Source organism: Euleptes europaea, chromosome 20 (assembly GCF_029931775.1).
Source record: "Euleptes europaea isolate rEulEur1 chromosome 20, rEulEur1.hap1, whole genome shotgun sequence".
Lineage (NCBI taxonomy): Eukaryota > Metazoa > Chordata > Lepidosauria > Squamata > Sphaerodactylidae > Euleptes > Euleptes europaea.
In genome coordinates, this window is record NC_079331.1 from 20,092,230 (window position 1) to 20,118,560 (window position 26,331).

At 49.1% G+C, this 26,331-nt stretch overlaps 1 protein-coding gene across 1 annotated transcript in view; it reads right to left on the bottom strand.

The window, feature by feature from the left end:
• Positions 1-26,331, bottom strand: part of SLCO3A1 (solute carrier organic anion transporter family member 3A1) — a 179,762-nt gene that overhangs the window by 41,831 nt on the left and 111,600 nt on the right. Inside the window, exon 3 of the mRNA XM_056865863.1 lies at positions 21,377-21,475. Within this exon, the coding sequence (XP_056721841.1) occupies positions 21,377-21,475 (99 nt within the window). The remainder of the gene's footprint in view (positions 1-21,376; positions 21,476-26,331) is intronic.

Below are 26,331 nucleotides of genomic sequence, written 5' to 3' on the forward strand. Positions count from 1 at the left end.
AGTGAAAACATGGGAGCAACTGTGGACTACAGAAATAAAATTTTCTTCTCCACAAGCTATAAGAGAAATCTGGTACAAGATGTTCTTTAGGTGGTACTTTTCACAAAAGGATCTCCAAAAGATGTACAAAGCAAATCAAGTTAACTGCTGGAAATGTTCAAAACTGGAAGGAACTTTTTATCATCAATGGTGCACATCTAAAAAAAGTCAACAATTTTGGAGAAGAATACACAAAGCAATCCAATCCATGTTACAGGTCAATTTTGAGTTAAATCCCAAATACATGTTGTTGGGTATAATACCCCCACAAGTGAACTCAACCCATAAAGAGCTTTTTCAATATGCGACCACTGCTGCTAGAATCCTATATGCAACCTATTGGAAATCCTGTACAATTCCAGACATCGCTGAGTGGATTAACAAATTATTTGATTTTTCTATGATGTCCAAATTAACACATTTGATGAAATGAATACAATAGATGATTTTAAGATAAAATAGCAGCCACTATACGATCATTTAGATTTAGATGAAGGTGGAGTGAAAATTGGGGGGAGGAACATTAGTAATTCGAGATATGCCGATGATACTACATTACTGGCAGAAAATAGCAAAGACTTGAAACGACTACTGCTGAAAGTTAAAAGAGAAAGTGCCAAATCAGGACTGCAGCTGAACATCAAGAAGACAAAAGTAATGACTACAGGAGAATTACTCAACTTTAAGGTAGACAATGAGGAAACTGAAATTGTTCAAGACTTTCTATTCCTTGGCTCCATCATCAACCAAAAGGGAGACTGCAGCCAAGAAATCAGAAGGAGATTGAGACTGGGAAGGCAGTCATGAAGGAGCTAGAAAAGATTCTTAAGTGTAAGGATGTGTCACTGGCCACCAAGATCAGGTTAATTCATGCCATCGTATTTCCTATTACTATGTATGGGTGTGAGAGCTGGACAATGAAGAAAGTTGATAGGAAGAAAGTAGATTCCTTTGAAATGTGGTGTTGGAGGAGAGTGTTACGGATATCCTGGACCGCCAAAAAAAACAAAAACAAATCAGTGGGTTCTAGATCAAATCAAGCCTGAACTAACCCTAGAAGCTAAAATAACTAAACTGAGGCTATCGTACTTTGGTCACATTATGAGAAGACAAGAGTCACTAGAAAAGACAGTCATGCTAGGAAAAGGTGAGGACAGCAGGAAAAGAGGAAGACCCAACAAGAGATGGATTGACTCTATAAAGGAAGCCACGGCCCTCAGTTTGCAAGATCTGAGCAAGGCTGTTAAGTTTGGAGGACATTGATTCATAGGGTCGCCATGAGTTGGAAGCAAATTGACGGCACTTAACACACACACACACACACACACACACACACACACACACGCATGATCATTACTCACACACTCTAAACTTTTCTGTTTTTTAGTATGCAAATATGAAGATTGTTAAATTAGTAATTAGCATTACAAACTTGCAGTCTTAGTTTAATCGATGAAGAAATGTGCATGTATTATACTGAAGCTCGGACATAGATATGGATATATCTTTTTTGACTTGCCCTTTTTTCTTTTTTCTGTATCCCACCATATTAAAAAAAAATTTTTTTTTTAAAGCAGTCATTTTCTCCAGGGGCCCCACTGTTCTCTCTCCACTCTGAAGAGCTCCAAGCTCCCCCTGGGGGTTGGCAACCCTAAGGGTATCACAAAACGGGACTTTGGAGACCTCAGGTAAGAGACAAACAACCTGGTCCTTGAAACACTGAAAGGACATGTCACAGGTTGAGGGAAACCATAAAAACCGATGCTCCGAGCAGTGGACCCAGCCATCTTTTTCCTCCAACTTAAGTAGCACTTCCTCCAATAGAAGAGCCATACATTAATGAATAAATACAGTGAGTAAATAAACGTTGCTGGGTTGAATGGCAGGACAGAACCCAACCCAGTATTTACACAGAGCTTTAAAACAGCCAATGCTTCCCATCCGTTGAGATTTCTGCACCAAGTTTCGCTCCAGCTTGGCTTCTTAATTGAAGAAGAGTTGGTTTTTATATGCAGGCTTTCTCTACCACTTAAGAAAGAATAAAACTGGCTTACAATCACCTTCCCTTCCCCTCCCCACAACAGACACCCTGTGAGGTAGGTGGGGCCCAAGGTCACCCAGCTGACTTCGTGGATAGGAGTGGGGAAACAAATCCAGTTCACCAGATTAGCGCATGTGGAGGAGTGGGGAATCAAACCTGGTTCTCCAGATCAGAGTCCACCGCTCCAACCCACCGCTCTTAATAGCATCAGATTCCCCTTTCCCTTATCCGCAGAAGCGTTTGTATCACTGCTCTCCCAGTTTTCATTTGCTTCTTGCTCGTGTCTTTTCAGTTCCAAAAAACACAGAGAAACCTTGAAAGAAATGTCTGGGAGTGCAATGGCCGGCCAACTAAGGTTGCCAACCTTCAGGTACTAGCCGGAGATCTCCTGCCATTACAACTGATCTCCTGTCAATAGAGACCAGTTCCCCTGGAGAAAATGGCCACTTTGCCAATTTGGCAATTGGACTCTATGGCATTGAGGTCCCTCCCCTCCCCAAACCCCGCCCTCCTCAGGCTCTGTCCCCAAAACCTCCCACCGGTGGCGAAGAGGGACCTGGCAATCCTACGGCCGACAATACAAGAGAGGGAAAAGATGCCAAGCAGAATATGAGCTGTAGCAAAAACCTGGCACTGTTTCTTTGCTATCCTTACAACAGCTTTGTAAGGTAGGCAGGTAGGAGGTTGAGGCCGAGAAAGATATATGCCTAACACTACCAGACTGAGTTTCCAGCAGGTGCAAGATTTAATTACCAGGGCTGTTTCAAGGTGTGTGTTTTTTCACATCAAGCAAAGTACACCTGCTCTACAAAGTACATCAAGGTCGACACGCCAGGACAAATTTATTATTTACTTCATTTCTACCCTGCCTTTCTCCCCGATGGGGATCCAAAGTAGCTTACACCCAAAGTGACAAATGTTATGGGAAGGAATCCTGAAGGCGCTCCTTCCCGATTCTGACTTGCATCACTCCTAATGGGCAGTTTGTTCCTCCGAAATTGCAGAATTTTGGGCACCACAATTTAAGAATTTTGGGCACCGCCATTTAAGAAGGATGTAGACAAGCGGGAATGTGTCCAGAGGAGGGCAACAAAGATGGTGAGGGTTCTGGAGACCAAGTCCTATGAGGAAAGGTTGAAGGAGCGGGGTATGTTTAGCCTGAAAAGAAGAAGACTGAGAGGAGATATGATAACCATGGGCTGTCATAGAGAGGATGGTGCCGAGTTGTTTTATGTTACCTCAGAAGGTCGGACCAGAACCAATGGGTTGAAATTAAATCAAAAGAGTTTCCGTCTAGACATTAGGAAGAATTTTCTAACAGTTAGAGCAGTTCCTCAGTGGAACAGGTTTCCTCGGGTGGTGGTAAGCTCTCCTTCCCTGGAGATATTTAAGAAGAGGTTAAATGGCCACCTGTCAGCAATGCTGATTCGATTACCTTAGGCAATTCATGAGAGGGAGGGCATCTTGGCCATCTTCTGGGCATGAAGTATGGGTTACTGGGTGTATGTGGGGGGGGGTAGTTGTGAATTTCCTGCATTGTGCAGGGGTGGACTAGATGACCCTGGTGGTCCCTTCCTACTCTATGATTCTATGAATATTTTGCTCGTGCCTGAACGTCAGAATTCTGGCTCAGGCAGGATTTTCAAGTAGGAAGGTTGATGCCGCTAACCCAACGCCTCCAAAACAAAATCTCCTGCTCTTTTCTCTCCCCCCACCCCGCTCCCCACATTCCAACACCACAGATGTCTTCTTAAGGAAATATATTAACAGCACAGTAGGAAGAGACATGCTTCATTTTTCAATGTTCATCTTAATGTGTTCTTTGTATTATTCACCCTTCGATGGCATTCCTGTATTTACTTAGACAATATGTTTTCCCCTTCCTTTTCATGGTTATAGACTCCTCAAAGTAGCTCACAAAACATTGTTAAATTAATTGTTTAATCTAATTAATTAAATTTAACTACGGATTATAAAACCGTTCTCCATTAAACTGTCTGACGTCTCACAAAGGCTGGTAGGAGAGTTATTCTTTTTTAAATCAACTTTTGCTGAGTACTTTGACCCAAAAATATATGTATGGTTGAGTAGGGGGCGTAATGTCAGTTCTTGGAACCCCCAGGGAAAACAGTTCTACAACAGCCCCAGTTGGTTTGCAAGGTTAGGAAAGCCCAGGGAAGAGGAAGCATGGTTTTGCACTGCCCTCTACTGGCCACAGGAATAATCATGGATGGCCCATCCAAAGAAGGCCCGGTCGTCGTCGTCGTCGTCGTAGTAGTAGTAGGAGGAGGAAGAGAGTTGGTTTTTATATCTCAATTTTCTCTACCTTTAAGGAGTCTCAAACTGGCTAACAATTGCGTTCCTTTCCTCTCCCAACAACAGACACCTTGTGCGGTAGGTGGGGCTGAGAGAGTCTTGAGAGAACTATGACTACTCCAAGGTCATCCAGCAGGCTACACGTAGAGGAGTGGGGAATCAAACCCGGTTCTCCAGATTAGAGTCCACTGCTCTTAACCACTACACCACACTGGTTGTGTTTGTTCCCCACAATCAACCTAGAGATCCATGGTCAGCAAACACATTTTTAAAAGGCAAACCCCAGTTTAGACAAGTTCTGTTCAAGTTACAGTAAACACACTTACATCCTGCCTGTCTGTGCGCACATGTGTATGTAAGAAAGAACCAGTGTGTGTTCATGGTACAAACGAAACTGGGGACCAGCGCCTTGATAAATGCGAGGTTTCAACCACACATTCAGATGTACAGGAGTTGAATGTAACATGAGAATTACTCAACCAATGTTGAATGGCAATGGCTCTCCAGAGTCTCAGGCTGAGGTCTTTCATACCACCTACTACTTGAGCCAGCGTAGTGTAGAGTGGTGGATTCTAATCTGGAGAACCAGGTTTGATTCCCCACTCCTCCACATGAATCCAGCTGGGCTACTCACAACTCTCTCTGAACTCTCTCAGCCCCACCTTCCACACTCCTCCACATGAGCGGCAGACTCTAATCTGGAGAACCGGGTTCGATTCCCCACTCCTCCACATGAAGCCAGCTGGGCTAGTCACAGCTCTCTCCCTACTCTCTCAGCCCCACCTACCTCACAAGATTTCTGTTGTGCAGAGAGAAAGGGAAGGCAATTGTAAGCCAGTTTGATTCTCCTTAAAATGTAGTCAAGTCAAGTCGCCTTTATTGGCATAAGATAAAGTGTATAAAAGCAAATACATAAAATCCGTACAGTACAAAAAACTCCATACTTTTTACAGTAAAATCAATTAAGGTGCATCAGACAATTTAACAGTACTAGGCCAGCATTATTTGGTGCACAAGCGCTCACGTTCTTGAATCGCGAACTGTAAGAATCTTGCCACCAATTCAATTTTTATGGGGTCCTGGGTGGTCATGAGGAAAGACACCTTAATTTTGGTGGGTAACCATCCCCTGTCCACAAATAATGGGTCAATAAATTGAGAACGGCTGTAAGGTCTGAGTTCACCTGTTGAATCCCAATCACCAAACGTCCAGACAGGGTATTCTAAGAAGCTGGTTTATTTGGGAAGCATAAGGTGAGTAGCAGGAACTTACAGGGAAAGGTACAAGGACTCTAATGGGAGGGGAACAAGCAGGATGGAACATATACAGAAAACCAAAGGCACAGTTGGATACCAAGCCAAGCCTGGTTCCCATGATAGATTACAGTTATCACACCAACGGAGAGCAAGCAGTCATAACAACCTTGGAGGGCAGCTGCGCTCCCAGGCCTGGAGCTCACATTCTGCCCCCCCTAAGGCCCCCCTCCCCTCCACGTCCGATGGGGCGGGTTTCTCCGGATACGAGGCATGGAACTGATGTAGTAGGCGAGGGGCAGAGACATGACGATGCTTAACCCATTTGTCATGGGCGGGGCTGAAATGCTTCCGACGGATTAGGTACTCCAGCCCCCCCCCCTATGGATACGGGAATCAAGAATCTTGGAAACCTCGCAGTGTTCCTCCCCCTGCCCATTTCGGGAACCTCTGGGAGATCTTCTGGATGCCACTGTGGTGCTGGCACGTATTGTTTCAGTAAACTGACATGAAACACTGGATGGATTCTCTTCAACGTTTTAGGGAGTTGCAACTCCACCGTTACCTCGTTAATGATTCGGGAAATAGGAAAGGGTCCAATGTACTTCTCACTCAGTTTTCTAGAGGGTCGTAGTGACCGCAGATTTTTGGTGGAGAGATATACCAGATCACCAACCCTGAAGGTCCAGCTGGGAGCCCAATACTTGTCAGCTTGGGCTTTATGCTGTCTTTTGGCCCGTTCCAAGTTTTTGGTTAACCAAGGCCACGTAGCTTGTATGGTTTGAATCCAGTCCAATATCTCCACACACCCCTCCTCCCCCGATACATTCACCTGACCAACAGGTCCAAATTCCTTGCCGTACACAATGTGGAAGGGGCTGAAACCAGTGGACTGATAAACGGAATTATTATATGCGTACTCTGCAAACGGCAATAGATCTACCCAATCATCTTGATGATAATTCACATAACAACGGAGATAACATTCTAATACAGCATTAACTCTTTCCGTTTGTCCATCCGTTTGGGGGTGGAACGCACTTGACAACCCTTGTTCCACTCCAACTAATCTGAGAAACGCCTTCCAAAATTTGGCTACGAACACTGACCCGCGGTCGGAAATTATCGTGCGCGGGATGGAATGATATTTGAAAACATGTGTTACAAACAAATGAGCCAGTCTTTGAGCAGAGGGCATGCCAGCACAAAGGATTAGATGCACCTGTTTGGAAAAAAGGTCAGTTACCACCCACAGTACAGTTTTTCCCTGACTCAAAGGGAGATCAGTCATGAAATCCATGGCGATGACTTCCCATGGCCCCTGAGGTACTTCCAAAGGTTTCAATAGTCCGGTGGGTTTGCCAGTAGGACATTTCGCAGTAGCGCATATTGGACAGCTGCGGACGAAGGAGTCCAGATCTGAACGCATACCCACCCACCAGAACTGACGATGGAGTAAATGCAAGGTTTTAATGAAACCGAAGTGTCCAGCGGCTTTTGCTTCATGCGCCAGTCCTAACACTTCCGCCCGCAAAGTCTTAGGCACGTATAATTTAGCGTCTTTAACCCACATTTCCACCCATCGCTTTAGACCAGAAGGCAGGGCATTGTTATTCATCTCTGTTTGGCATTTGCGGATCAAAGCGTCACGGAAGGAACTAGGCAGTCCTTCCGGGACGACAGGTTCGCTCCCTGCTGGGGGCTGGGCTGAAGTGTTATCATAAGTGTCTCCGAGCGCCGGCGGAGGAACAGGAGGGGTAGCCCCGTCAGTGGGCGGAGAGGAGTTACGGTCTGGGCTCGCCGCGCTTGAGCACGCGTTAGAACTGCCAAGGTGGGTAGGATACCTCTTTGCTCAGGAGTAAACAGAGATTCGGTGGGGCGCCCAGTACAGCTCCACCTTCACTGGGTATTGCGGGAGCCGGGAAAGAGCATCAGCTAAGAGGTTTTTCCTGCCCGGAATGTGTTTGATTACAAAACGAAACCGAGAAAAGAAGTCTGCCCATCTAACTTGTTTTGCGGTGAGTTTGTGAGTCCCGGTTAAGGCCTCAAGGTTCTTGTGATCCGTCCACACCTGGAAGGGAGTTTCAGAACCTTCAAGAAAGTGTCTCCAGACTGTCAAAGCGTGTTTCACCGCTGCTGCTTCTTTTTCCCAAATGGGCCAATTAAGCTGAGATTGGGAAATTTTTTTGAGAAATAGGCACATGGGTATAATCGGCCGTCCTCACCCTCTCGCAAGAGGGCCCCTCCCATGGCAACTTCAGAAGCGTCTACTTGGCCAATGAATGGGCAGTCACAATCTGGATGCTTTAGCACCGGTTCGGTCGTAAACAAACGTTTCAAAGTCTCAAAGGCTACCTGACATTCCGGGGTCCAGTCTATTTTTGCGGAAGGCTGGGTAGAAGCAACCCCCTTCCCCTTGGTTTTTAGGAGATCCGTAATTGGAAGCACCACCTGTGCAAAATTGCTGAGGAAATTCCGGTAAAAATTAGTGAAACCGAGAAATCTTTGCACCTCTTTGCGAGTAGTTGGCGGTTCCCAATTCACCACCGCCTGTACCTTGTCAGGGTCCATGGTTAACCCTTAATGCGAAATCCTGTAGCCCAGAAACGTTAGTTCTTTTTTATGGAACTCACATTTGGAAACCTTAGCATAGAAGTGGTTTTCTCAGAGACATTGCAAAACCTCTTTGACCAAAGTAATGTGCTCATCTGAAGTTTGGGAGTAGATGAGAATGTCATCTAAGTAAACCACCACTCCTTTAAACAAGTCATGAAGGATTTCATTAATCATTTGCATGAAGACCCCCGGAGCTCCTTTTAACCCGAAGGGCATCACAAGGTATTCAAACATCCCAAAGCAACTAGAAAAAGCAGTTAATGGCTCATCCCCCTCCCGAATACGATAATATGCTTCCACCACATCCAGTTTGGTGAAAATGCGCCCTTCTTTCAGTTGGCTTAAGAGGTCCGGGATGAGAGGGATGGGGTAGGCATTGGTTTGGGTGACCGCACTGAGTTTGTGAAAGTCTATACAGAGTAGCAAGTCACCTGTCTTTTTACGCACAAAGAAGGCAGGAGCGCAGTGGGGAGCCATGGAAGGGCGGATAAAGCCCCGTGCCAGATTCTTGTCAATAAAGTCTTTCAGTACCGTTTTTTCCTTAGGATTCATAGGATAAATTTTACTCTTTGTTAGCTTCTCCCCCCCCCCGCCACCACCTCAATGGCACAGTCCGTCTCATGGTGGGGGGGTAGAATGTCATACTCTTTAACATCAAAAACGTCAGCAAAGTCCAGATACTCGGGGGGTAATTGGGAGATGTTGGACACCCCCCCCGACCTCTGCCATTGAGGCAGGAACCTTGACTGCCACCTCCCTTCGGTGACGTTCGCATTGCGGCTGAGCAAACTCAATTGTTTTTGCTACCCAGTCAATAGTGGGACCCACATAGCCAGTTTGCCCCCAAGACTACTGCAAAACGTATGCCTGGCACAATGGTAAAGTGTATCTGCTCCCAGTGATCCCCCACTCCCATGGCGACTCCCCTTCTCTGTCAGTTAACCAGCCCCCCCCCTAAAGCCACTACCATCCATCTGGGTGAATTGAATGGGTTGGGGTAGGGTGATGGCTTTCACTTTTAACGCCTTGAAGGTGTCCTCATTAATTAAAGTGTGGGCGCACCCAGAGTCTACTAAGGCTTTAACAGTTATTTGGGGGGGGCCTTGTGATGCTGCAAAATGACGTCCAGATACATCGTGTCCTCCACATCTCTTACCATTAATGGAGGTTTTGTTTGTACGGGCACAAGGGTTTGCGGTGGTCGTTCAGTTGACTGGTCAGCCGTTGGGACCAAGTTCAGGGCCGAAACCTCTTGGGTTTCCTCTTCGTCCGAGGAATCCTCGTTGTCCTCGTCTGGGACGGCAGCATTTATAATCCGAGACCCAGAGGGGTCAAATGATGAGATGGCGAGGTCCATAGCAGGAGATCTCGCGGGAACCTTACGTCCGCCGACGGCTTTCCGACGGTTGCTTCCTCCCTTGTGTTCCGAATGCTCCCGGCTGGGACTTGAGTTTGTCCGTTCGGACCGCACGGGGCAGACTGCGGTGAAACGGCCTACAATTCCACAGACGAGGCAGGCGTCGCTCTGGATCCGTTGGACTCGCTTAGTCACGGGAGCCGCCGTCCTCCGCGGCGGCTGTACGGGCATCTTTGAGATTGCCCGCTCCTGCTGCGGTTCCACTCCCTTGGCTCTCTGTCTGGAAAGGGAGAGGTTTTGCCTCCGGCATTCCACTTCTTCAGCTAGCAGAATCCAGTCCTCAAGTGTAGGTGGATCCCTCTGCATGTAAGCCCAGTACAGCACTTCAGGATGCAATCCTTCTTGGAAGTACTGTACCCGGGAAGCTTCGCTCCAGTCCATAATTCTACTAGCGAGCTGTTGAAACTCGCCGGCATACTCTCTGACCGACTTAGTGCCTTGGCGCAGTTGAAGAATGGCAGCCTTAGCTTTTTCACTCTGTAAAGGGTCCTCAAAGCGTCTTCGTAGCACCCACATAAAGTCGTTTAGGGTCTGAATGGATCGGGTCTGAAGATCAAACTGTTGGATCATCCACTCAGCCGCCACGCCTTCCAAGAGGGACGAGACAAACCTAACCCGACTGTCTTCCTTGGGGAAGGTATGTCCTTGTTCCCTCATAAAGCTATCCACCTGATGCAAAAAGCAGGGAAGAGTTTCATCAGACCCATCATAAGTCATTGGCAGGGCAAACGGTGGAGGTAAGGGCTGTGGCCACAGTTGCATGTACGCTCCTGGTAGTCCAGGCGCTGCAGGCATTGGTCCCACACCTCTGGGTGGCGAAGTGGGTCCCCTCGCTCTGGGCTGCGGCCCCCTTGGTTTCCGTGGCGCCAAACCTCCAGGCGGCGGCACCCCCGGTTGTCCTGGCGCCCCAGGTAATCCCGGCGCCGGCTGGGGTGTTCCAGGTAGTCCTGATGCTCCCCTCTGGCTGGGGAGCGGTGCAGAGGTCCGCTGCGACCCACCTGACGATGGTTGGAACAGCACTCCTGGCTGACCTGGTTGTCCCGGCGGCAGTTTGCACCCGCTGCATCTCGCCTAATTTCAATGGGCGAAAAACCCCATTTAAAAAACAAAAAGCTTTTAAAATGCTTTTTTTGAGCTTTCGTCAGCCGAGAATGGGCTGTGAGGGGAACATGAACCCTTTGACGTGTGTCTGGTCAATTGCAAGATGGAATAGGACCATGGCTAGAACCTAGTGTAAGGACCTGAAAGTGGAAAGTGCCATCAAGTCTCAACTGACATATTGTGACCCTGTAGGGTTTTCAAGGCAAGAGAAGAGCAGAGGTGGTTGGTCATTGCCTTCCTCTGCATAGTGACCCTGGGCTTCCTTGGTGGTCTCCCATCCTAGGACCAACTAGGACAGACCCTGCTTAGCTTCCCATATCTGACGAGATCAGGCTAGCCTGGGCTTGGAAAGTGCTGTAAAGTTGCAGCCATCTTATGACAACCACTCATGGGGATTTCAAGGCAAGAGATGAACAGAGATGGTTTGCCACTGCCTGCCTCTGTGTAGCAACCCTGGACTTCCTTGGTGGTCCCCCATCCACAAACCAACCAGGGCCAACCCTGCTTAGCTTCTGAGATCTGATAAGATTAGGAATGCTGGGACCATACAGGTAAAGGCAAGAGACTAAGAGAGGTGGTTTGCTGTTGCCTGCCTCCGTGTAGCAACCCTGGACTTCCTTGGTGGGCTTCCATACAAGTACCAAGCAGGGCTGACCCTGCTTCACTTCCAATATCTCACAAGATCAGGCTAGGCTGGACCATCCAGGTCAAGGTGGGGATCTAATAGCAGGAAGCTTAAAGTGATGTCATGTACTTTTTATTTATTTACTTCATTTATACACTACCTTTGTCCTCAATGGGGACCCAAAATGGCTCATGTCATTCTCCTCTCCTCCACATTATCCTCACAACTACCTGTGAGGTAGTTTAGTCCGAGAGTGTACGTCTGGCCATAAGACACCCCCAGCAGAATTAGGAATCATAGAATCACAGAGTTGGAAGGGACCACCAGGGTAATCTAGTCCAACCCCCTACACAATGCAGGACATTCACAACTACCTCCCCCCCCCAGTGACCCCTACTCCATGCCCAGAAGATGGCCAAAATGCCCTCCCTCTCGTGATCTGCCTAAGTTCATAGAATCAGGATTGCTGACAGATGGCCATCAAGCCTCTGCTTAAAAACCTCCAGGGAAGGAGCGCTCACCACCTCCTGAGGAAGCCTGTTCCACCAAGGAACCACTCTAACTGTTAGAAAGTTCTTCCCAATGTCTAGACCAGTGGTTCCCAATTTGATTTTAAGGGGGGGGGCAATTCGTGAATGAGTTATTAACAGTGAATTTTTTGCATTTCTTATGGTTATAGGGGCCTCATATACAGTGTGTGTGTGTGTGTGTGTGTGTGTGTATTGTGACATACACATTTTAAAAATTAAAATCGAAATATATGTCAGGAGCGGGCCTGTTCAGCTCCTCGGCTCCTCTTAGGTGTTATGATTTTCTCGCGGCTTCTCGCAGCTGCCTCGCTTTGTTATTCCAACAGACACTTTATCTCGTGCATTCCTCTCCCGTGGGAAACTGAGTTACTATGCCAACCTGCCATATCAGCTATGCTAATATATATTACTGATTTGCGCCAGCCAGCCATTCTTGGCTTAGTTAGTTTGCAAGCACTGTTAACCCGTTTGATTTTTCCAGTAAAGTCAACTTGCCTTAAAACTACCTGTCTGGGTTGTTGCTTTTGGGGATTCTCCAGGCCAAGGGCTTACATTAAGCCAAGAATCACCCTATTCATCAGCGTAGCTGGAGCCCTGGAGGGTTCACCTACATCTCGGGTGGAGGTCGCGTCTCCTCAAGCACACCTGGAATCCTGGAGGACTTAACCCGTTGGGATCTTCCATCTTTCCTGAAGACCCTACTCTGCTGCATGATGTGCTAGTAGAAGCTTTACAGACTGATGCGGAAATTAACCGCCTAGTGCGTCTTCTTCAGCATCAGTGGCACTGCCTTACGGAAACGACGCCCTGGTCGTCTGAGGACGCGGACCGTGCACGACCTCTTAGCCCTGGACGGGTTGTTAGAAGTGGTGCGGGAGGCGAAAGAGGACTTGGTTCTTCTAACTCATTTGTTAGCGAAATTGGCTTTGCAACAGGATCAAGCGGTGGTTCCGGACCTACCCGACTCGCTTCGCGACATGGCGGGACAACAGCCGCAGACCCTGGTTCCTGATCCTAAAGTTTGTGAAGCCGAGGCACACACCATCGCTATTCGGACTGTGTTACTATTTGTGGATCTACCCTTGACCACAACTACGGTGGCCGACTTAACGCAACTGTTGACTCCGTCATTTGGAGCTGGGGCAGCTGCCTTGGCTGTCCAGGTGCAACCTCTACTTGGACAGGATCAGGCCCCGCTCCTCGCCCTTCTGGAGCGAGAAGCTCTTCCGTTGGTCACTGCAGCTTTCGCTTTGAAGCTGGAAACGGACCAAGCGCTCGCAAACCAACAGGCCGAGGAACAACGGCAGGAAGTGATATTAGCGGCGGCCAAGGCTCAGGCCGACAAGGACAGAGAGCAGCAGTTGGCAGCCGAACGCGCCAGGAAAAATGCGAAAGACGTGCGTCCCAAGGGACCTGTGGGATCAGGGTTCTCTTTCGGACCCTCTTTCACCCCAATGTTTGTCCCGTCTCGCACTACGCAACGTGCCTGGCGCCTTGCTGGACAATACCCCAAGTCGGATTTATCCGACGACGAGGACTTATATGGTGACGGATCCCACTGGGCCTCCGACCTCCGGGTCAGCCAATCCAGACGTACCAGAGGGATCCGCGATGACACTTATTTCTTGCGGAGCCAGAACCGGGAATTGGCTTACTGTCTACAGGTAAACTGTCTACAGGAACAGATGGAACAACTGTTCCGCGAGAATGAACAGTTGCAATGGGCTCAAAACGCCCGTTCCACCGGATCCTACCCAGCCTCCGCAGTCAGCTCCGCAACATCCACCCCAGGTACCTGGCGGGGGACCCGATGCGCCCGCCACGCCGATCGGGCCAGGTGCGCCCGCCGCGCCTATCGGGCCAGGTGCGCCTGCCGCGCTGATCATGCCCGGTGCACCCGTCGTGCCAGGCCAGCCGCCCCCTGGAACGCCAGTGTTATCGCTCCCTGTGCAACCAATTCAATGGAAACAACCCCGACTAAAGATCACCTATGATGGCTCGGTCGAGGCTTTACCCTGTTTCCTGCATCATGTGGACAGTTACATGAGGGAACAAGGCCAGTTTTTCCCCACCGAGGACAGCCGGGTTCGTTTTGTCGCCTCCCTCTTAACGGGAAAAGCGGCGGACTGGATGATTCTCCAGTTTGACACTCGGGCTCGCTCCATATGCTCTCTCAATAATTTCATGAGGACCCTGCGGAGACGTTTCGAGGACCCCTTTCTGGGAGAAAGGGCTAAAGCCGAACTTTTACAGCTCCGGCAGGGCTCAACCCCAGTTCGGGAGTTCGCCGACGAGTTTCAACAACTCGCCAGTAAAATAGTGGACTGGCCAGAAGCTACCCGCATACACTATTTTCGGGAGGCATTACACCCCGACATTTTGAACTGGGCATATATGCGAGGGGATCCTGACACCTTGGAGGATTGGATCCTGCTGGCGGAAGAAGTGGAAAGCCACCGCCAGTTCATCTCCCTGGTTCGGCGTCGGACCAAAGAGGGGAGTAGCCAAAAGCCTCCCTCTAAGGCTTCAACCCCCATCCTGCGGAGACCAACACGACCCTCACAGGACCGCGAATCCCGGTTCCAGAGGGGAGCCTGTCTTGTTTGTGGCACCATGGGCCACTTCGCAGCAGCCTGCCCGCGCCGTCCAGACCTCGCTCTTCCTTCTCATCCAGAAGGACCCCCCCGGGCTCGGGGACGACCTCAATGCAGAGGCACCGCTGCCGCACGCAGCACTGCACCGGGACGACACGCGCCCTCGGCACTTCACGTCGGAGAAGTCACTGGGGAAACCACTCCTAGCGTCCCATCCGGGACTCGGATTACAAGTGCCCCATTGGGGGACAGCTCTCAATTTTCTGATGAGGATCGCTCCTGGGATCCCCCTGCCCTCAACCTAGAATCTCCTCTTGACTTGTCAAAAAACGGGCAGGGTCTGCGATGAGCGGAGCGACACCGCAGACCCCTGCAGCTTCTCCTGCAAAACCCAAGGCTCCTGTTATGGTGAGTGAAGTTGAAAATACTGTATATGTGGATGTAGTGTTACAACATTACAAACGAGGCCCCAAACTACATGTTAAAGCCCTCATAGACTCGGGCTGTGGGCGCTCCTTAATCAATGAGGCCACTTTCAAGGCACTTAAAGTTAAATCTGAGACACTACCTGACCCTATCCGGTTCACTCAGATGGATGGCAGCACCTTTAGGGGTGGCCCGGTAGACCGTCGCACTCGCAGCGTTGCGATGGGTATTGGTTCTCATTGGGAACAAATAGACTTCACTATAGCCCCCATCTGATACAAAGTCATTTTGGGAATAAACTGGCTAAAGGGACACAGCCCTTCTATAGACTGGAAAGCCGATACTATCACCTTCTCGCATCCCGACTGCCCCCAACACCGACACGAAGCCGCAGTAGTTCTCCCGACAGCCACAGCCTTAGTCTCTGACACCCCCCCTCTAATACTGCCTGTTGAGTATCAGGATTTCGCAGACGTTTTCAATGTCAAAGAGTGCGATGCTCTGCCCCCCCACCGTAGAACGGACTGCTATTGAAGTGGTGGGGGATGGTAAATTGCCTAAAAGTAAAATATATCACATGAGCACTGCCGAACGTACTGTATTGCGAGACTTTTTGGATAAAAACCTTGCTCGTGGTTTCATTCGACCTTCTTCAGCTCCTTGCTCGGCTCCTGCCTTTTTTGTCCGCAAAAAGACAGGCGATCTGCGCCTCTGCATTGACTTTCGGAAGCTCAATGCTGTCACTCAGACTAATGCCTACCCCATCCCTCTAATTTCAGATATCTTGGGACAGCTAAAGGAGGGGCGCATTTTCACCAAACTAGACTTAGTTGAAGCCTATTACAGAGTCCGCATTTGTGACGGGGATGAGCCCCTCACAGCCTTTTCCAGCTGTTTTGGTATGTTTGAATTCCTTGTCATGCCCTTAGGATTAAAGGGGCCCCCGGGGGTCTTCATGCAATTCATTAATGAAATCCTCCATGATTTGTTATACCGGGGCATGGTGGTTTATCTAGATGACATCCTCATTTATTCTAACTCCATGGAAGAGCATGTAGCTTTGGTGCGAGAAGTACTACAACGGCTCCGGGACAATCAGCTCTATGCTAAAGTATCCAAATGCAAATTTCACCAAAGCCAATTGACATTTCTGGGTTATATTGTTTCACACCAAGGTCTCACCATGGACCCCGCCAAGGTCCAGTCGGTTGTTGATTGGGCTCCCCCTTCAACTCAATTCCTTGGCTTTGCGAACTTTTATCGGGGGTTTATTCCCAACTTTGCCCAAATTGCTCTGCCTATCACTGATCTCCTCAAGACTAAAGGCAAGGGGGCTTCCGCCTCTCTCCCCACAGCCAAAGTTCTATGGACTCTTCAATGTCAAACTGCTTTTGATACCCTTAAGCGTTTGTTCACCTCTGAACCAGTTTTAAAACATCCTGATCGTATGTTTATAGTACAAGTAGATGCTTTGGATGTTGCCATGGGAGGTGCCCTTCTGCAGCAGGGCAATGATGGTCTGCTTTACCCCTGCGCTTATTTTTCTAAAATGTTTGCACACTCCCAACTCAACTGGCCCATTTGGGAAAAAGAAGCAGCCGCCGTCTACCATGCTCTGACTACATGGCGACAATTCCTTGAGGGTCCCCGGGTCCCCTTTGAAGTCTGGACAGATCACAAAAATCTGGAGGCACTAACTGGGACCCATAAACTGTCCGCGAAGCAACTTCGTTGGGCTGACTTCTTTTCCCAATTCCGTTTTGTACTCAAACATGTCCCGGGCAAGCAAAACGTACTGGTGGACGCTCTCTCCAGGCTCCCCCAGTATCCTACCAAAGTTGACCGTCCCACGGTCTCCTTATTCACCCCAGCGCAAAGAAGTCTCTTGCCCACCCTCGCCATCCAGACCAGATCACAGACCCTACGACAGCCCCGCGCTGGGGGGATGTCCAGAACTCGAACCTGACTCCCCCGCCCTCCACAGCCACCCCCCCCCGGTGCCCGTACGTGCGGACGTGCCACCCTCTCCTCCAATTGCTCCTCCGGTTCCACAACCAGCCTCGTCCACCTCACCGAGTAAGATGGACCTGTCTGATTCCTTCCTGGACTCACTCCGTGCCCTTTGCCAGGCTGAACTCTCCGCTCACACCCTCCCTCCCTCCCTTCTGGAACGTGGCGGTTGCTGGTACAAAGACTCTAAATTATACGTGCCCAAAGACTTGCGGAAGGAAGTGTTAAAATTAGCCCATGGAGCTAAAACAGCAAGGCACTTTGGATTCTTGAAAACTCTTCACTTGTTGCGTAGGCAATTCTGGTGGGCGGGCATGCGCACTGACATGGACTGCTTTGTTCACGGCTGCCCAACTTGTGCCACTGTCAAACGTTCTCAAGGGAAACCCCCCGGACTCTTGCAACCCTTAGAAATCCCCTCCAGACCCTGGCAAGTCATTGCCAGGATTTTATGACTGACCTCCCTCTTAGTGAGGGTAAAACTGTTCTATGGGTTGTTACGGACCTTTTCTCCAAACAGGTGCACCTCATCCCATGCGCAAGTATTCCCTCCGCCCCAAAGCTGGCCCACCTCTTTGTGTCACATGTCTTCCGTCTACATTCCTTCCCGCGGAAGATAGTGAGCGACGGGGGGGCACCTATGTGGCCAAATTTTGGAAAGCTTTCCTTAAATTGGTGGGGGTGGAGCAGGGTCTCTCTAGTGCATTCCATCCCCAAACTGATGGGCAAACTGAACGTGTCAATGCTGTGTTAGAATGTTACCTTCGTTGTTATGTCAATTATCACCAAGATAATTGGGTTGAACTGTTGCCTTTTGCTGAATATGCCTACAACAATGCTGTTCACCAATCCACAGGGTTTAGTCCATTTCAAGCTGTACATGGTCAAGACTTTGGTCCTATCGAACAGCTAAATATTTCCAGGGGGGAGGGCAATGGAGATGTAGCTGCATGGGTAGAGGCAATTCATACCACCTGGCCCTGGCTGATAAAGAATTTGGAACGAGCCAAACGTAAATACAAGGCTCAGGCTGACAAACATCGATCTCCTTGCCAGGACTATAAAGTGGGGGACTTGGTCTACCTGTCTACCAAGAACCTTCGTTCCACCCGTCCTTGTGACAAACTAAGTGCCAAATATGTGGGACCTTATCCCGTGTCTTGGATCATCAACCCCGTGACAGTGGAACTCACTCTGCCAAAGGCACTCAGACGTATCCATCCAGTTTTCCATGTAAGCCTTTTGAAACCGCACACTCCCTCCCCGGAGTGGCATCCCGACCCGCTTCCTGAGCAACCGGTGATGGTGTGGGGGAAGAGCATTTCGAGGTTGCTAAAATCCTGGACTCTCGCATTCGCCACGGCTCCCTCCAGTATCTTGTTCGTTGGAAGCACTTCCCCCCTGCCTATGACGAATGGGTACACGCCTGCGCACGGCGGTCAGCTGGTGACAATGGAGAGGGGGAAAGCCTGCTAATAGAGAGGACTGGTGAGAGCATAGAGTTGACTAGAGAGTGCATGAGCACAGAAAAGTGAGGCAACTTTCATTCCACTAGTCAGTACGACTTGATTTAAATCATGTTTTTTTACAGAAAGACTCATTCTTGCTGGTATAATCTTAATATTTGCAACCAGATGAAGGTTTCATTTTTGGAATAATAATTTTTCAGAGTAATGTTTACAATTATATCAAAAAATACTGATTTGGTTATTAGAAATACATAGATAATTATGAAATTATTGCAAGGAAGAGGAAGCTCGTTAAAATATTCCCAAACTGGGTCTTTTTTACGGCTTGCTGCCATTATAAGTGTTTTCTTCCAGGGAGATAATATTGTGATAAACCTCAGGGTATACACACAAGTGTGATGGAATTTCTAAGGGGCTGTATCTCCAGCAGCCCTGGCTCTGGAGAGAGAGGCTGGCCTTCCTTTTTCCAGAGGGAAGGAAGAAGGAGGAGAGATACAGTTGGTGGGCCTAGGCTGGAGCAGGCTGGCAGGAAGAACAGGCCAAGGAGGAGAAACAGGCTGGTGGAAAGCTGGAAAAGGGGGACCAAGGAGTGGAGCAGAGGATTTCAGGGATTCCTGCTGCAGGTCTGAAGTCCCAGGTAGAGACTTTGCTGTATGGACAGTGTCAGGCGAGTCCTTGTACAAATCTATGGCGAGACCACTCTTGGAATCCTGTGTACAGTTCTGGTCACCACACCTAAAAAAGGATATTACAGAGCTTGAGAAGGTGCGGAAAAGAGCAACCAAAATGATCAGGGGGCTAGGCAACTGCCCTATGAGGAGCATTTAAAATGCTTAGGGCTGTTTAGCTTGGAAAAAGGGCGGCTGAGGGGAGACATGATAGAGGTCTGTAAAATTATGCATGGTATGGAGAGTGGACAGGGAGAAGCTTTTCTCCCTCTCTCATAATACCAGAATGAGGGGTCATCAGCTGAAGCTGGAGGGTGAGAGATTCAAAACTGATAAAAGGAAGTACTTTTTCACACAACGCATAGTTAAATTGTGGAACTCCCTGCCCCAGCATGTGGTGATGGCTGCAAACTTGGAAGGCTTTAAGAGGGGCGTGGACATGTTCATGGAGGAGAGGGGTATTCATGGTGTTGTGATTGAGAAATCACGTTCAGACATACACGCAAGCTACATGTAGAAACTGCTGACAAATAGAACTCACAGAGGCCGCTGCCCAGTGGCCCCCCCTTCTCTCTAGCACCAAGCACACACACACACACACACACACACACACACACACACACACACAGGACAAAGGCCTGAATGTTCCCTCTCACATAAGGAGGAACAGCCTCCCTCCCACCTATTCCCCCCTTTCTGATAATTTCTCGCTTCAGCCTGCTAGGGAACAATAGAGGTCTATTGACTAGAAGTAGCAATGCTCACACAGGCGGGGTAGAAACTATGACACTGCAGTGACAAGCTATATCGGATGTTGATTGGAATGTGAATTGTCTATATAACCTCTTGCATTGCCCCCCCTTGGGTGTGACCAGATAGCAGAGCTCGTCAAGTCTGCATCTGAGATCACCCAGATTCTTCCTTGGCCAATAAAGAAAGCCGTGAAGCTCAACCCAACCTCCTGGTCTTCATTTACTGCATTGGACTCTATGTAAATGAGGGGTCATATCAATGGCTACTAGTTAAAATGGATACTAGTCATGATGCATACATATTTTCTCCAGGATCAGAGGAGCATGGCTATTATATTAGGTGCTGTGGAACACAGGCAGGATGGTGCTGCTGCACTGGTCTTGTTTGTGGGCTTCCTAGAGGCACCTGGTTGGCCACTGTGTGAACAGACTGCTGGACTTGATGGGCCTTGGTCTGATCCAGCATGGCTTTTCTTATGTTCTTATAATTAAAAACTAATCCTAATTTCCTGATAAATAGCCTTTAGACCATAATTTATCTTAAATTGAAAACTATCTTTAGGTAGATTTTTCCTCCAAAAGCATTTTATTTTTAAAAATTCAATTTAAATTTTAAAAAATCTGATTAAAATAAAAAAAAAATTCAATTATTTATTTTTTTTAAAAAATCATTGATTTTTATCCACCCTGATCACAACCATCAAAGTGCATTTCACTTCATAAGTTTTTCTCATATTTATTTCTTTCAGTCACAAACCCTATGCATAAAATGAGTAGTGCAAGCAAGAAAAAAGTTCATCAGTATTCAGAGAAATGTTTAAAATTTGGTTTCATACCCGCTATCCATGATGAACAGACCTTGGTCTGATCCAGCAGGGCTTTTCTTATGTTCTTATGTAAATCTTCACTTGGAGTTTAAATCAATGCTGCAGTTTGTCAATATCTATACTTTTAACCATAAATATATTGAAAACCATAACAATACCCTATTCCCTTCTGTAACCACCAACATGCCCTGACCTGGATGGCCCAGGCTAGCCTGATCTCGTCAGATCTCAGAAGCTAAGTAGGGTCAGCCCTGGTTAGTATTTGGATGGGAGACCACGAAGGAATACCAGGGTTGCTGGTAAAACCACTGGCAAACCACCTCGGTTAGTCTCTTGCCATGAAAACCCCAAAAGGGGTCACCATAAGTCAGCTGCGACTTGAAGGCACTTTACACACACACACACAACCACCACCATGGCCTCAGTCGGTAGCTTGTAAAATTATTATAAAACTCTCCTTCCCTTTCTCTCAGTTCCCCTGGCCGCTTGGGCAATTGTACTCTATGGCATTGAAGTCCCTCCCCTCCCCAAACCCCACCCTCCTCAAGCTCCACCCCAAAAATTTCCTGCCGCTGGCAAAGAGGGACCTGGCAACCCTTTCCATCCTTCTCTCCCCACCACCCGCACCATCCCATGCAATTCCAGCCACGGATCCCACCGCTCGCTGTACACACACACACAAATCTTCTTACTTGTGTCGATGAAGACGGCGTCCACATAGATTTTGGTACAGAAAGAGCCCAAGATAAAACCGCAGGCTGGTCCAAACACCAGCATTGTAAACAAGATCCCTGCAAGAAAACACGAAAGAAACACAGTGGGGTTAAGAGAGAAGCACAAGGTCTTGGGCATGTCTGGAAACCGGGGCCCACAGCGTGCAACCCTGGGCTTCCACGTGAATGGAGTGACACTCTCACAGTGCCTTCCTGAGCCTCTAGTGGCTGGGGACAGCGTGGAGGAGGCGCCACCATGCCGCCGAAAACCTTGAAAAAGCCTTTTGCAGGCTTTTAAAAGTTTAAACGGGGCTTTTCACCGCATAGAGAACAGCGCAGCTGCGGCTGCTAAGAAGCAGGTGCAGCAACGCCGTTCTCGGCGCTGGCATTATGGGGTGAAAGGGGACACTGCCCCCTGGGACACCCTGGGAACGCCCTTGTGGACCCCAGAAAGCCCGCCGGAACGCCAGCACGGGCCTTTAAGCCGGTGGGACACTGGAAGGCCCCATCGGTGTCCTGGGGTGGCACGACCACAGCAGAGCCTGGAGACTGGCGTCTGGCCCTCCCCACCGGCGTTGGGGCCACTTACAGCAGCATAAGTAGCCCGGGTGGAGGGCCCCAATGCTGGCACAGCCCCTTCCTGGCCTCCTGAGGACTTTCATCCTCGGAAGTCAGGTCTTAACAGTGCCGTCCTCACTGGTGTTACACCTTTCTCAATCTGCGGAAGTCGATGGGCTGAGAATGGTGTAACTGTTGAGGATGGGACGGCTACGCCCATCTCCCATGTGGTTAGGGCTGCCAACCTCCAGGTGGTAGCTGGAGATCTCCTGCTATTACAACTGATCTCCAGCCGACAGAGATCAGTTCCCCAGGAGAAAATGGCTGCTTTGGCAATTGGACTCTATGGCATTATACCCCACTGAAGTCCCTCCCCTCCCCAAACCCTGCCCTTATCAGGCTCCACCCCCCAAATCTCCAGGCATTTCCCAACCTGGGCCTGGCAACCATACATGGTGTAGTGGTTCAAAGGGGTGGACTCTAATCTGGAGAGCCGGGTTCGATTCCCCACTTCTCCACATGAAGCCTGCTGGGTCACCTTGGGCCAGTCACAGTTCTCTCCAAACTATCTCAGCCTCCAAACCCCGCCCTCCTCAGATTCCACCCCCAAAATATCCAGGTATTTCCCAACCTGGAGCTGGCAACCCTACTCAGCTGGCTTCATGTGGAGAAGTGGGGAAACCAACCCGGTTCACCGGATTAGAGTCCACTGCTCCTAACCACTACACCACACTGGATAGATAGACAAGTAGGCAGAGATAGATAAAATTGCAGGTTAGTGTGCTAGTCCATTTGGGAAATATATATTTCAGTCTCGAATTCTACCACAAGAGGGTACTGTGAGCTAATGCAAGGAACCGAAAACATGATTCCCCGTTTAGAAAAGCCATTAAAGTTTATCGATGGCTACCAGGAACATTTAGCAATTTAATTACTTCACAGCAACGCTTAGCCTCTTAAAGAGCCCTTGGCATACGCTGTTGCCGCAATCCTTACAACAGCATTGCGAGGCGGATCGATATTCATTTCCACATATCACAGAGCGGGAATGCCACTTCGTACATTACAGAGGGTGCACGTGGGGGTCTGATGTCCCTACCATGTGTCAGATATAACACAATCACATGTGTATTGTCAGGTCTCCTGAACTCTGTAGGTATGGAACTCAACTAGGATCAGAGTCATGATCCTAGTTGAGTTCCATACCTACAGAGTAGGGGCTTCAACCCTGCTCCGTTTTCCCAGCCAGAAACAGTCCAGGGAAGGGTAAACAGTTGGGCCTGTTGGAGATAACATTGCCAACTTCCAGACGGGGCCTGGAGATCTCCCAGAATAACAACAGAGATCTATCCTCCTGGAGAAAATGGCTGCTTGGTAGGGTGGACTCTACGGAATTATATCTGGCTGAGTCCTCTCCCCTCCCCAGGCTCCACCCCCAAATCTCTAGGAATTTCCCAACTCAGAGTTGGCAACCCTAGGGGGAAACCATGTATATTACCCCGAAAGACTGCCCCTCCTGGGAAAACGGCACAGAGAGGAAGTCCGAAGCCCTGTTTCGCTCCAGATCAGAGCAGTGGACTCTGATCTGGGGAACCAAGTTTGATTCCCTACTCCTCCACATGAGCGGCGGAGGCTAATCTGGTGAACTCGATTTGCTTCCCCACTCCTACACGTGAAGCCAGCTGGGTAACCTTGGCTAGTCACAGTTCTCTCTGAACTCTCTCAGCCCCACCAACCTGACAGGGTGTCTGCTGTGGGGAAGGGAAGGGAAGGTGATTGTAAGCCGGTTTGATTCTCACTTAAGTGGTAGAGAAAGTTGGCATATAAAAACCAACTCTTCTTCTTCTACTACTATGGTATGTTGTAGCTTTCTGCACAAAAATCCTATTTTGATTCTTGATCAGTAGGCAAGCTTCAAAAACAAGAAGAGTTGGTTTTTATACCCAGCTTTTCTCTACTGTTAAGGTGTCTCAAAGCAGCTTACAATCACCTTCCCTTCCCCTCCCCACAACAGGCTCCTTGTAAGGTAGGTGGGGTTGGCAGAGTTTGGAGAGAACTGTGACTGGCCCAAAGTCCCCCAAAAGGCTGCATGTGTAGGAGCGGGGAATTGAACCCAGTTCTCCAGAGTAGAGTCCGCCAGTCATGTGAAAGAGTGGGGAATCCAACCTGGGTCTCCAGATTAGAGTCCATCGCTCTTAACCACCATACCATGCTGGCTCTGTCAAGCACCACTTAATCTTGAAAGCCTGCTTGCCCCACATTTCCTCACTGCCATTGTGGATCCAGCAAAGGGGTGCATCTCCTGCCCGGAAGGATTAGTGGAATATATTTAACCGGGATGGCAGCCTGCACTGTGCCACATAACAGCTGATGGGATTCAGAGGGAACCGATCACCGTCGCCCACACTGGTTGGACACCATTCGTTCCTGCTGACAGCAGACCCGACTGGCAGGGCTGTCTCCCTCTCGCTGCGTCCCAGTAAACCGGCGCATTACAGAAAGAAGATTTGCAGAGCGAAGAAAGGTTTTAAGTGCCCCCGTCAGAGAAGCGGTTTTTATGCACGCGCGCCGCTTCCTTCCATGGCGCAGCGAGGGAGTCTGCACATGTTCCTGGCACGCACGTGTGGTCCACTGCCCTTGAGATGGGCACCAGATTTCCTTTAAGTACACTTCCCCTCACCACTAGACACCACTGCTGCCCCCTTGCAGGAGTAGAAAGTGTGCGCACAGGTAGGATTACCAACCTCCAGGTGGCAGCTGGAGATCTGCTATTACAACTGACCTCCAGGCGACAGAGATCAGTTCCCCTGGAGGAAATGGCCGCTTTGGCAATTGGACTCTATGGCATTGAAGTCCCTCCCCAAACCCCTCCCTCCTCAGGCTCCGCCCCAAAAACCTCCAGCCAGTGGCGAAGAGGGACCTGGCAACCCTATATATGCACAAGTCTGTTCTTTGCATACTGGCATGAGAAGAAGAGTTGGTTTTTATACCCCACTTTTCACTACCTTTAACACTTACAATCGCCTTCCTTTCCTCTCCCCACAACAGACACCTTGTGAGTTGGTGGGGCTGACAGAGTTCGGAGTAGGGTTGCCAACCTCCAGGTACTAGCTGGAGATCTCCTGTTATTACAACTGATCTCCAGCTGATAGAGATCAGTTCACTTGGAGAAAATGGCCGCTTCGGCAATTGGACTCTATGGCATTGAAGTCCCTCCCCTCCCCAAACCCCTCCCTCCTCAGGCTCCTCAGGTAATTGGATTCCTCAGGGACATTGCAACCTCACGCAAAGGGCTCCATGCAGGTTTGGAAAGGAATTCCATCTTCAGCTGCTCACTCGTGTTTAGACACAATGGGAAAGAACTGGCTGAAATTCTCCCTCGAGGAGAGCTTGGTTGCAGATGAGGCAATTATCTGTGAAGGAGAAATGAAATGAAACCTCCATGCCTGGAAGCATTTGCTGAAGGGCCACCCTCCTCCTCACCTGAGGAAAGCGGTTGTCCTCTGGCTGTTCAGGCAGCCTTTTCCGGAGGAATCTGGCTGGGAACCGGGAAGATGCTGGACTAGCTAAAGCCCAGGTCTAGGGATGGCTTGAGGTAATTTGGTGCTCCCACTAAGAAACATCCACCCCCTCCTGGGATGGCAGCAGGATGGGCCCAGGAGTAGATGTCCGGTCCGTGTTGCTGATGGCCAGAAGTGGTTGAAGGCCACATGGTTCTGTGGTCCCCTCCTTGCTGTTAGGGTTGCCAGGTCCCCCTTCACCACCAGCGGGAGGTTTTTGGGGCGGAGCCTGAGGAGAGCGGGGTTTGGGGAGGGGAGGCCCTTCAATGCCATAGAGTCCAATTGCCAAAGCGGTCATTTTCTCCAGGTGAACTTATCGACTGGAGATCAGTTGTAATAGCAGGAGATCTCCAGCTAATACCTGGCAGTTGGCAACCCACTTGCTGTGCTGGCCCAAGCACCTGCCTGGGTGGCTTGGCCAGAGATCCAGCCCCACCTGGGTCTGATTTAGAAGGTCTGGTCCCATGTTCTTATCTAACCAAGGCCCGGCGTCTTGTTTTCAATGATGCCCAGTCTTCAAGAAGCTTGCAATCCGAGTGTGAAGGCAAAAGACCTCCCCCCTGAATCCTGTATCCAGAAGAAGCCCCTGCATGTAGATTTCCAGCACGTCAAGGAAAGGGCCTGTTGCTAACTTGTCTATCTGCAGGATGACTCTCAAAAAAAGGGCTAGAATATTCAATATTACAGTGTTCCTCCACCCAGCTGCTCAAAGGGACCCTGAATCTGTTTGAAATTTCCAAATTCTGAATTATTACGCTTATAGAAGATCTGAAACTTTGAACTGGAGGCTTTCAAGATGGAAAGGGGATGCCAAAA